Below are 12,506 nucleotides of genomic sequence, written 5' to 3'. Positions count from 1 at the left end.
AAGTCAATTCTTAGAATTTCTTTAAAGAGAGAACCATCACTCCAGGTGTTAAGATTTCCATTTCTATTTCAGAAACAGCTCTCACATTTACTTTTTGGGGACAAAGTTCATTATCATGATAAAATGGTTATAAATCTCTAAATCAGTAGAGAAAAAAACAGTTTTCTTTCTACCACTCTGAACACAAAGAAACTTTTAAACAAGCATGAAATGCAGGCAAGCATTCCTGTTACATCTTACAATGCATTCATGAAGATGAGTACCCCAGATACAGTTTTGGATCTGAGAGAAAAAGACAGCAATTATTTTGTGACTGTTTGTTTTTTGTTGCTGTGATAAAACTCTAATCAACCTTTTCCTACATGGAAGTATTCTCTAGACTGCACATGGATAGGTTTGTGCATATATATTTTAGCTAGGGAATTTTGAGCAATCACACAGTTTTTGTGTGACCTGTGCATCTGCCTGACCAGCAAATGTCTTTTATAAAAGTTCTGCATTTGTTAGTTTTGTGTGCTTACTGACTTACTGACCGTCTACTATTAAAAAAAAAAAAAAAACCACAACACCAAAAACGAAATCCAAAACAACAACCAAAAAAGGCTAAGATTTTGAATTAACCTTCAAAAATAATTTTTATATTCTTTTAATCTCACTGAAGTTCAGCTGAGCAAAACACAGAAAATTCAACCTCGACAGACCCTGAATTATTCTAACATAAAAATGATTAGGTGTTTCTCACACTTTATCCTGTGAACCAGATGGTTAATTTAATACTGTGGCCTAAGTAAGAAGAGATGCAAATTGTGATGTTTTAGAGGGACTGGTGATGTTTTCTGTCTGAATGAAACACGCCTCTCCAAAAAAAAAATAATGAATTAGAGGAAAAGGAAAGTTTCCAATGCTCTGAACTGTTTCAGCAAGTAAGTTCCATTCTGGATGGTAAAGAAGTTGGGAACCATATGTGCATGATTTTTAAAGAGATTTAGATTTGTAATCATCTAAATTTATTTAGAGAAAGGTAGCTAAAGCTCTTACATGGCTTGTTGATTTCTGGTAATGTCTCCCTATCTTTTTTTATGCTTAAGGATTGAGACAAAAATTTTTTATGACTTTATACGAAAAATATTTTTGCCTTAGGCACTATTTGTCTTCTGTGGTCCTTTCTCTTGAATGGTCTAGGATTTCAGATTGATACTTCGCTTTCTAATGTAAGATAATGCAGTGATAGTTGCAAATAAATTGACAGGTAGAGTATCTAGCTAGTTGCAGAAAATGTCTTTCAGAGATCATGATGTTCCCAAGTGTTTGGGAATGGAAAAAAACCCATAATTTTTATATATTTGATATATGTATTTAACATATCTATTCATTATTCATAAGTGTTTCTATATATTTTACAAGTACACTTGAGCTACAGATTGTGAATAAGTGGTCTGTAGTAAGTATTTAGTCACTGTTAAAATTTACTGTTTGAACTTTAGGGCTGATCATCTACATTTTGCAGCTCTTGATTCTGTTTCTTGACTGGTTAAAGTAGTCTTCATACATAGTTTTCAGACCAATTTTGTTTCATCACTTAATAAGCTTAAAGAATCTTGAACACAGGTCAAACCCATATGAATTAATAAAATCCTGACAGATGGGCAAACAAATAATAAAAATATGGTCAAATAATAAAAACATGATCAAATAATAACATAAACTGGCTGGACTGATGCCTTTCTGTATTTATTTAAATAAAAAAATCTATCTATTATCTAGTGAGGCTCTCTGGGCATTCTAAGATAGGGGGGGTTTTTTTGATCCAGAAGTCAAAATTTAAAAGTTAACTTTGTGTGTATACACCCAGTAGACACCTTTAGGAAAGATATTCGTACAAACCTGTTTTACAAGTTTGATATACCTATCTTTATTTACTTATGTATGTATATTTGTATGTATATCCTACATTATTTATTTCTTTCCTGTATTTCTCACACTCTGCCACATATTTTTGGGTACTGTTGTAAAACTTTAGCTTTTGAGCATTCTTTGGAAATCTTCACTATATATTTTTTTTCCATTTTAAAGAGAAATATAGGCCCAAGTGTCTACTTAATTCAAAACTAAGTGTGCTCAGGCTGGGATTTCATGCTGAAAACTTGCCTATTTTCTCCTTTCCCTAGGACAGATTAGTTACCTAAAGAGGATCCTCTTCCCAGAGACCCACTGAGCGGGCTGGGGATGCCACTCTTGTTCGTCACTGTCACAGGACTGCTTTTGCTGGCTGGGAAGAGATTCTGTGTTGGAGATGTTGGGGATTTGACAGGTTCAGCTGTTTTGGGTCGGGCTGAGAGATTCAGAGGCTGAGCTGCTTCATCCTGCAAGAGTTTAATGTAAATAACTATTAGGAAAAGACAAATGAACTCATCATTTTGCAAGCAGCAGTTACTTTACACCTCGAAGACAATACCACATTCCACAGCAATAATAACAAAAGAAGCTAATTATCTGCCTCCTTTAAGATTCAACCAAAGGAAACCTCATTAATTTCTCTGTGTTATGCTTCTTATTTACATTAACTATGTGACTGGATCATTCTTTTTGCCAAATTAAAATTTGAATTAGCTCACATTACAGCTTAATTTCCTAATGTGTTTTCAGAGATCTAAATTAACCTAGGGCATTTACAAAGAATTATTTAAAATTTCCAGCAGCTCAGTAATGCTTTTGCACTGGTTCTATTTGAAAAGTTCCTGGCACTATAAAAATAAGTTATGTAGCTTATTTTTAAATGTATTAGAAACTAAGGAATCAGAAGTACTACTATGAAAGAATCATTTGAAAACCCTGACAGCTCTTTGGCCCACATTTACAGCTGCTGCTAGCTTATACACTCCATGCATCTAATTCAGAGTGCATGTTTTGTTTAGTGAAACAATCTATGCTGGTCCCCCATAATAGGAGATAAGAATGTCATTGAATTCAAATTCCTTTACTTACTAGGGTGATGACTACATGCTATAGGCATTTCAAAATGTATCTTATTTTCTATTATTTAATTTTGCATATTTTACGATATTTTAATATTCAAATGTCATGTTTTTGACAGATTTACGTAAAATCAAAAATATTTTCCGCATAACTGCTATTCTGCTCTTTGTTTGATACTTCTGTATTATTCCCATATTCTGTAGTTATTTCTGCTGCATTCAACCTTTAGTATATCTGTGTGTTTTATTTGTATTAAGACAAGGAACCTTTTTTAAGGGTGTGTAAATCTAGTATCAGCACTTTTATATGTTTTGATACTTTTCATATGCAATGTGGAAGAAAATCTTTCTCACATATGTCTTGTTTCTGTAGAAACAAGTAGAGTAGGTCCATTTAAAAATATCTCCACTTTTTGAAGAAGACTTATTCAAGCAATTAATTTCTTTGATAAGTATAAACATTTGCAGTGCAACCTTCTTCCCATTCTTTGAGCTTGTTCCTTCCACTTAATACATTAAGCAAGACAGAGCACTTGAAAATCTGTGAAATGGTGATTTTCTGTAGTAAAAGAGCCCAGTAAGACAGATCTCTCATTTAAAACATGCCCAGAGCAGAATTATGCTGGATGTAAGAGAATATTGTTCATATTTTAGAACACTGCACTGATCACTTTGAAGCTTAGAATTATGCCGAAACACAATAATACATCACATTATCTCATCTTTTCCATTCTCCTTACTGTCAAGCAGTGATTTAGCAAAGTACATCTGGTCACACAAAATGCATTAAACAGGAAAACAAACAGGTATTTATAATGCCATTGTATCTTCAGCTTTAAACTTTCCCCAGAAAACTGCATGACATTTCAATTCTTCCTGGCCTCGGAGTGTGCACAAACGTCCACACCCTTTCAGTGTCCAGGTGAGAGCAGAAGCTCGAAGGTACAAGGGACAGAGTCCAGCCTGGTGCTTTGTGGCCATGCTTACGTGCAACCTCTTTCCTTGCACAGACAGAAAGCGGCTTCCCTAAACTTTTCCAAGAGTTCAGAGCCCCATTCAGACCAGGCTAGGTACTGTGAACATGCGCACATACAAATCTATGCTACAGAGTTCAATTTTTAAATAGTTTTCCGTCTAGTACTGATCCAGTCGTGAAAGAACTCTAAACACCACCAGAACCTGTTTTTGTGTGTACTACATGGACAGCATTCTCATTTCTGCAAGGCAACCAAAAAGCCAGAAAACACTCTGGTCACTGACTTAGGGAAAACCTATCATTACTTTTTGAAAGGTCTGACTTCTGTAAAATAATTCCATTAGTTCTGTAAATAATGCATGTAGTTTATACAAACTGCTTAAAAACAGAGAAAATATAGAGGATTTGTTAAACAATGCATGACCATCAAAACTGTCATGTCTAACAAAGGTAAGAATCTGCAAAGACTGAATATAGGTACTGCTATTAATACCCTATTAATAATTTCTTCATTAGCTATTGGTATTTGTCCACACAAAGCACTTGTAGTTCATCTTTAATATTCTGAATGCAGTAGTGTGCTTAGTAAAAATAACCATAAAAAGACTTCAATTTTATTAACATATACTTTAGTCCATTCAAGTTACATTATGTAGGGAAACCCCCAAGAATTTGCATGTGGTCAATTCTGTAACAGGACTCAGCTGGCTACAAACCTGGAATGGTATTGGCCTTGGTTCAAGAAGATATGTGCTTGAATTTAACCAGGGAAAATTTGACTCATACAGTAAAGGTTTGGTTTGGTGTAGGTCCATTTGGCTCGCTCACTCCCAAAATTACTTTTTCACATTAAAGTAGTCAGTAGTATATTCTCAATGCCATAAATCACTGGTGTTAGGTATCACTATACTATGGCAACTTTGCTGGAACAGTTGGGCTTTGCTTTTGGTGGCTTCTGTATTGACTGTAGCAAACTCTGCATATGTGGTAAATTTCCCTGACTGCTCTCAAGCCTGGCATTGGATTACAAGAGGTAAAATATTAGACTAATACACATCTACAGCTAAGTAAAGTGAATGCTTTGCTAAATAAATGTTAGATCTGGCCATAATGGAATAGTTTTTATTTATTAGTACTCTCAGCCTAGCAAAAAAGTGTCATGGAAATTTATCAGCCCAGGCAGAAATATCTACTCACCCACACTTTACCACGATGATTGATGATAATGAAAAAAACAAATGATATTTTACTCTCATGTCAAAAAATGTGAAAAAAAAAAAAAAGAAACCACCACCCCAAGTGAGTAAAATTTTCTCAGGCTGGTTTGAAGCTAAGGACTGTTTGCCTGTAAGGTGCTAGCAGCCAGCAAAAAAACCAAACATATTCCCTCTCTCTACCCACAAAGTCACTACCTGCCACCTTTAGATCTATTTTAACAGTTCTGCATTTATATCTCTATCATTCAAATTGGTAAAATAGCTGAATGCTGATTTTTTTGTACAGTTTGGAGTAAATTCGTTCTGAGGCTGTTTGGTCTCATGAAATCCGGAACCACCCTGGGAGAACCCAGCAGAAGAAGCCAGGCAGTCCCACCCAAAGGCACTGGCTGCTCCACGGGTTTCACAGGGAGCACAACGCTCATTCCAGGCTCCTGGCAAATGCCATGTTGTAGCTGCCTGGTTCCAAGCAAGTGAGAATAAGCAGGCACAAGCACTCGGCGATGGCGCAAAACCAGCGAGGAGCAGCACGGTTGTCAGCAGCTGTGTGAAATCAGCAAAAGTCAAATCAATCTGCAGCAACACAATGTTTTCCCCGGAGCCCTGACTTACATATTCTTTTTATGGGAGGCTTTTCCAAAATTGTGGAATTAAGTACAGCTAGAGATTGGTAAAATAATTAGAAGCTCTACAGTCTCTCTCTTACCCTAACACTATAAGCCAGCACCACATTTTGAGATACTCAAGAGTTCAATGTGAAACAATTCATGAAATGGATGCCATTTATGCGTGTTACCAGATTACAAACTGAAATCTTGAAAATATCACATTTTACTGATGAATCTGTTGTGCTGCCTGTGGTAGGAAGAGGGACGCCTGGTATTTTTGGAAACAAGAAGTGAATGCATTCTCTTCCCTTCTCTATACTGATAATACAGCATTGAAATGGAACTTTTTATTTGAATATTGAAGAACTGTAACGTGGCTCAACTTCCAACTGTGAAACAATTACAGAGACCATTTGATTTCACTGTCCTTCTCAAACACCGACTCTTTTCTTTACTGAGAAATACCTTAACTTGAGTTACCGGGCTGGTCCCTCTCTTCTCATTTTTCATCCCAGTGGGTGAAAGTGCCCCTGTTGTATTTGGTGGCTGTGGAGTAGATGGCATTTTGGCTCCAGGAGAAACTTGCATGCTTGCCAGCTGAGCTGCATACAGTTGCTGGAAGACAAGAAGATATACATATATTCCTGCAATACTCCTAAAAAAAGAAGCTGTAAATGTACTTTTTTTTTCTGGTGTTTCTTCTCTTAAAGGATCTTTTTCAGCTCTTGTTTGTGGCTTCCCTTCCTGCTATTTGCAAAAAGACAAAAAATAAAGAAAGACTGGAAAACTCCCAAACACCAATATCTTTTTTCTTCATTTGACTTTTGCTGATTTTTCTTGATTTTTTTTTTCCTTCATAATGATGGTCGTGGTATTGAGCAAAAAGTTACACTGTGCCTGAATGTTAAAATCAAAATTGGTAAAATTATATGGCTGTTTATGAAAAGGAGGTATAAGCTCTTGTCAGAAACAACAGTAATCCAGGTCTTTCTATTCTTACCTAGAAATTAACCACTAACTCCAGAAACTTTACTGGGAGCTGCAATAGGAATGGTTTCCTACCAAAAGGCAAAGTTAAAATGGCTAACAAGGTATGTCTTCATCTGTGTGTACAGTGATAAATCTTCTATGAATGCCAATAATGAATCTAGGCCTTAAAAATTCCTGTAAATAGTGATGGAAGTACAAAAAACTCTAGTGGAGCTTTTCAAAAAGTTTAACTGAAATATAATAAAATACTTTTATATTAAAATAAACAATTCCAACCAATAAAAAGTGTTTACTGAACAAAACTGTATTGGTTCAATTTCTTTCCATTGACCAAACTTAAACCCTCACCTTGAATTAGCATCATGAATAATTCTTCTGCCATAAACAGGGAAGATCTTAATCCCTCTTCTACACATAGATCTACATAAACTTTGCCTTATTAGTGAGAAAAAAGCCAGGTGGTTTGTATGTAATTTCCAACATTACTATCATTCAGATGGACAAATAAAAAAAATTACAGTAATCAAAAGCAGACCTTTCAGCACATGTAATTAAATGAAAGCTTAATAAAGAATAATTTGCAAGAGCCAGATGTGCTTATGTCATAATTGTTGCTTTCTTTGGAACAATTTTTCTAATATAACAAGCCTCCACAGAAATGAAAGTTACACAATGCTGTAAGTTCAGTTACTCAGTGGCGAGACAAATGCAGGAGGGAGGGGCAGAGTCACAGCTCAGGGTGACAAATGAAAACTATTGTTTGTTTGTTTCCTTCCCCTACTTTTCAGTACCACACAGAGACTACAAAAGGATCACAGATTAATGTTTTGAAATTAGTGGTGTTTAAATATTTTGGCTAAGGTACCAAGTTTTTTCCTACGCTAAAGGAAAAAGATTGAAAATAGAAAAAGTTCCCAGCTATTGGTGATGTCCTGGAGTGAAAAGGAAGGCTTTCATACAAAAGTGGGTGTTTTTTCCCCCTACTTCTGGGATCTTATCCCTTTTAGAATGTTCTTGAGGTCAACCTTTGCTTGCTTAATAGGATGCTCTGCTTAAATGAGAGTAAAAAACACATTTCACAAATTTTGAAATCCTGGACATTCTCAGCTCAGGAATAATCAGGCACTGCACTATGAAAGAGATAACACAATAAACTTGAATACAATTTAAAGACAAAACCCAACAATTACAAGGCTTTCTCAGTATTCTGTGGTTTGTCTATAAGTACTTTTCCTTTTTTTTTTTTTAACTAATTTAACATCTTCAACTATCTGAAAAAGGTAACTTATATTTTACTAAAAGAAGACAAAAACTTTTGTACTTACAGTACTATGCATTGCACTTTCAAGAGTGTGAAAGGAATTCTGTGTATAAATATACTCAGATTTATCAACTAAATTTCAAAGGAATTTTCTTCTCAGGTAAGCCAGCAGGGCACAAAAATGTGGGGTGTAAGTTATTCTTTCTACAGTATTCCATTTTTCACAGAAGATAAAACTTTATTGTCATTTATGGCAACTAAAATAGTGTGGTGGGTTGACCTAGGCTGGCTGCCAGCTGCCCAGCCAGCCAGTCTCTTCCTTCCCCACTTCAACAGGATGGGGAGAAAATAAGATGGAAAAGCTCATGGGTCGAGATAAAGACAGGGAAAACTCTTACCTCTTACCATCACAGGCAGGGGGAAAAAAAAAAAAAAACAACCTAGGCTTGGGAAGAACTTCTTTTTTCTAATTTACAATAGAGTTGCCTGGTGAGAAACAGAGATAAAGACTAAGGACCCCATCCCTGCCATTTCCCCTTGAAAATTTCTTGACCAGATATTTCAAAATAAATGCAAATATAGATACACATGGTACCAGTCAGAGCAGGACTTGCTGGTCACCTGAGTCCCACCAGGACTGGCAACAGAAACACCCACAGCACATTAAGGGTTAACATCAAGAAAAGTGGGCTTTTCTAGTGACTATCTAGGAAACTGTTTGATTTTGGAAATGCAAACAGGAAAAGTGGAATAAAATTAGAATTTTTCACTACTCCCTTCCCAGGGTGTTGAGGGCTATACTGCAAGTCCTGTCAGGAAGAAATGTTTCTAAGGGATGACAGAATAAAAGAAATTTTATAATAATTCATGACTGGCTTATTCCGAGGTCTTAGCACTGGCTTTATCCTAGGATTTCTATAAATTCATTTTACAACATAAAAGCAAATGTATAAATAAGTAACAGTAATTGGCTTTCTGCTTTGCTTAAAGCAAAGCTGTTCTACAAGCAAGTACAAATACTGCAAGAATTCACACCAGCACTAGCAACATTGCTGTGTGGACTGGAAGGCAGCATAAGTTTTAAATACCAGTTTGTATGGGGAGCTAGCCAGTCTGGAAAAATATGGGCATGCCACCATTGCAGTGAAAAAAATGGATATTTTTGCAAATACCACTGCTATGGCTCAAAATGGCAATTTAGGACCTCACATTGAGATGGTCAGATTGTGAAGCTTTTATTTGCAAGATTGAGGAGAGGAATAAAACCCAAACATTGAATGAATGTTGACTGTTGGCTTTTAAAGCTCAAAAGCAAAAGTTTCAATGGATTTTTTTCAAATGAAATTCTAACCAGTGAGTGCTTGACAACTAAGTAAAAAAAATTTTGATCTATGCCTATCCCATAAACAGAAGAGTATTTTATAATCCTTATGCTAACCACTGATTCAGAGGGCTCTTGATTACAAATTAGATATTCAAAAACATCAAGTATTCATGATTGTTTTAAGAAGCCTTAAAAATGTATAGTCTGGTTTTTATTTTTTTCTCAGAGGTCACAAACTTAGATTCTTACAATCCACTTCCCAGCATCTATATATAAGTAATGCTGATTTTGAGTTCTTCAGTGCTCCTCAATAGCTAACAATTTTCAAGCCAAGCTTACTTAAGGTATATGAAAAAGGAGGCAACTTTGCAGTTTTCAGAACCAGGCTTCTTCTAATGTCAAATTTGACACTGAAGAGTGGGATTTTGAAATGCCACAAGTCTCAGGGCAATGGCAAGTCCCACATTTAAGCACCTATGAACTTACAGGCTCACGGACTTAAGCACTTGTTACTGAAACTCTATTCCAGCTGTAATCAACTAAAAATCCGAGGGGAATTTATGAAAGTTGGAGGTCACTATAAGTTTGAATTATGTTCATTTACTTAAAAAAATTTTCAAACAGGTAGGAGAGTGCTGTACTCAGCATGTGTACAGAACAGCACAAGTGCACACTGATTTTTTTCCCTGGAAACAGCAGAGTTCACACTAAGCCTTTGTTAGAGCTTAGAGCTATAACAATTCAAGAGAAATTGAATAGCAAAGAAGAATAATAATCCTGTTGTGCTGGTGATTGTGTTTTCTGCTTCAGAAATTGCCTACAGAATTTGATGAATTATTTCGATTTCACTTTTCTTATAAAAAGTATCATCCACAATCTAGAATTTATCTAACAAGCTATGAACTAATAATAGACCATCTTGACTGATGCAAATGTTAATACCTTTCCTAATGCCATCTAAGTTTCAAAATGCCTTTGTGAGATATTTTCATGACACAGAAACATAATTGCCTTCACTGCCAGTATTCATTCATGCCTTGCCAGAAGACAAAGGCCTTAGGCTCACACACTGCTCTCACAAGTTTCAACATTTTTTCATCTAGTTTTTTCAGCTAGCTTTCAATAATCAAAACTCTTTCATTAGCTCAAGCCCCTTTCCCCATGACATTTGTCTTGCACACAGGTCTGTGACGTTCCTGGACACATTCTCTGCTGAATGACACTGAGCACGGCAAATAAGAACAGAGCAAAGCCTTCTGTGCACCAGATGTTTTCCCTTTTTTTTGCAGCAGGAATATTCATACTTATCTCTTAGACTGCAGCATCTGTGTCTAACAGAATGAATAAAAGTGAAGAATTTTGAGAATTAAATGCTACAGAAGTGGCACATGGCGAGGAAAACAGAATGGGCCATAGAATCATAGAATCACTAAAGATGAAATAACCTAAGATCATCAAGTCCAACCATTAGCCTTGCACTGCCATGTTGACCCACTAAACCATGTCCCCAGATGCCACATCTACATCGAAACCCTCTTACCAGGGGCTTGTCAAGGACAGCTCCTAGGCAAAAAGCTGGTTTTGAGAAGATACTTCAATCCAGAGGAAGTAATCAACTGGTGCACAGAAGAGAGGGAGCCTCCCAGGGAGGAAATGGAGGGACCAGTTGCGCTTGTATAGGAACAAAAAGGCAAGGGCTAGAGACATTTCAACTGACTGTGTGGTGAGGGAGCACTTGGTCACAGCTGTGGGGATATAATTCAGATGTTATTTTTGCAGCAGAATTCTGAAGAAACTGTAGGAAAGCCATGTGTGAAACATGGAGATAAGAAAAAGAGTGGTTGCAATACTCAGTGTAGCAGATAATCAAACTGTGGGTGATGAGGGCTGGCCCAGCCCGATAAAATGCAATGGGTGTACTTGGAAGATGCATCTCCAAGAATTTCAGCAGAAGGTGCCTTGCTTGAAGTAGAAAAAAGGATCTGTTCTAGAAACTTTCACCCTTTTATTTTCTTTTCAAAGGAAAAATGCTAAATTTCATGAACCCTGATTAATTCTGAAGTCTTCCATTACTAAAAATGGAAGTCCTATGTTACATCTTCAACAAATACATTTGCTACAGTAAATGAAACTGAACAATAAAGCTACTGAGAATCAAGTAAGAATCCTTATTTGTCAGCATTTTAAATGAATTGTGCAAAGCTGAAATATCGTATTTATAGAGATGAAAGTTCAGCTATTTAGACAATGAGTAATTTGGTTTCTAAAGATGAAAAACTCTAAGGAGTGACTGCAAGTGCTGTTGAAATCCTGCACTACAAGAGGTAATGCAGTTATTTTTTCCATAGTATATTTAGTAAGTAGTGTTGCAAAGCCATAATACCAGCATTTTCCTTCTGAGAACATAACATGCAATAATAATACTTAGAACTATCTGATGACAAAGGGTTTTTACAAGCTCACCAAAACCAGCAACATCTTTACTATTTCCAGCACATATTTCTGAAAGGAAGCTACTGAAAGCAAAAAAAATCACACCTTCAGTGGGACTGCTTGTTTTTAATTATTGGTGTAGTAATGTTTGAAATAAACTTGATGTCAAACAGATTAAAGGAAAGAGAGTCTCAGTTTGAAAAAGTTTTTCTTCTCTTTGGAGGAAGAGCAGATTAGTGGTCACACCCATGTTTTGGGTGTCACAGATAATAACTATGGAAATAAAGTTTAAGTGCTGAGTCCAGTATCACTGGTATAACCCTCAGCAGTTCAGGAAAGGCGATCCTTTTCAGAAAGCAGTGTAGAAGCATAAATATCCTACTCCAAAATTTTAGACATATTGTAATCTAAGTGCAAGAACTGCTTCTAAACTAACATTAATTGTACTCATTCTTTCCCACTTTTGTCTATAAATATCTTTTTTTTTGTATTGGCACATCTTCTGCACCAAATATGTTCAGTGACTAACACTGCAGTTGAGTGCTCTGCTGCAGCACCAAGGTAAGAAATGGAATTATAGACTTATGTATATATATCAAGGAAAAATAAAACAAAAACCCTAAAGGGCTGATTTTCTCTTTAAGGTTCTTCTTATATAGATCCTTGGAGTGAAAGGTGGGTTGACAGAAAACAATATCCAGAACCACAAGACAGCCTAACAC

At 36.0% G+C, this 12,506-nt stretch overlaps 1 protein-coding gene across 7 annotated transcripts in view; it reads right to left on the bottom strand.

Moving 5' to 3' along the window:
• The window catches only part of SOX6 (SRY-box transcription factor 6), a 263,665-nt gene that overhangs the window by 61,234 nt on the left and 189,925 nt on the right, over nt 1–12,506 (bottom strand). For 6 of the 7 annotated variants that reach the window (XM_010390825.4, XM_019285347.3, XM_010391075.4 and 3 more), the window contains exons 9-10: nt 6,242–6,391; nt 2,183–2,363 (exon numbers count right to left, since the gene is read on the bottom strand). In XM_010390825.4, coding sequence (XP_010389127.1) covers nt 2,183–2,363; nt 6,242–6,391 — 331 coding nt within the window. The remainder of the gene's footprint in view (nt 1–2,182; nt 2,364–6,241; nt 6,392–12,506) is intronic. The other variant, XM_019285358.3, reaches the window with a different exon arrangement.

This window comes from Corvus cornix, chromosome 5 (genome assembly GCF_000738735.6).
Source record: "Corvus cornix cornix isolate S_Up_H32 chromosome 5, ASM73873v5, whole genome shotgun sequence".
Lineage (NCBI taxonomy): Eukaryota > Metazoa > Chordata > Aves > Passeriformes > Corvidae > Corvus > Corvus cornix.
The sequence above is the reverse complement of the archived record's forward strand: the minus strand, read 5'-3'. Positions and strand labels throughout refer to the sequence as shown.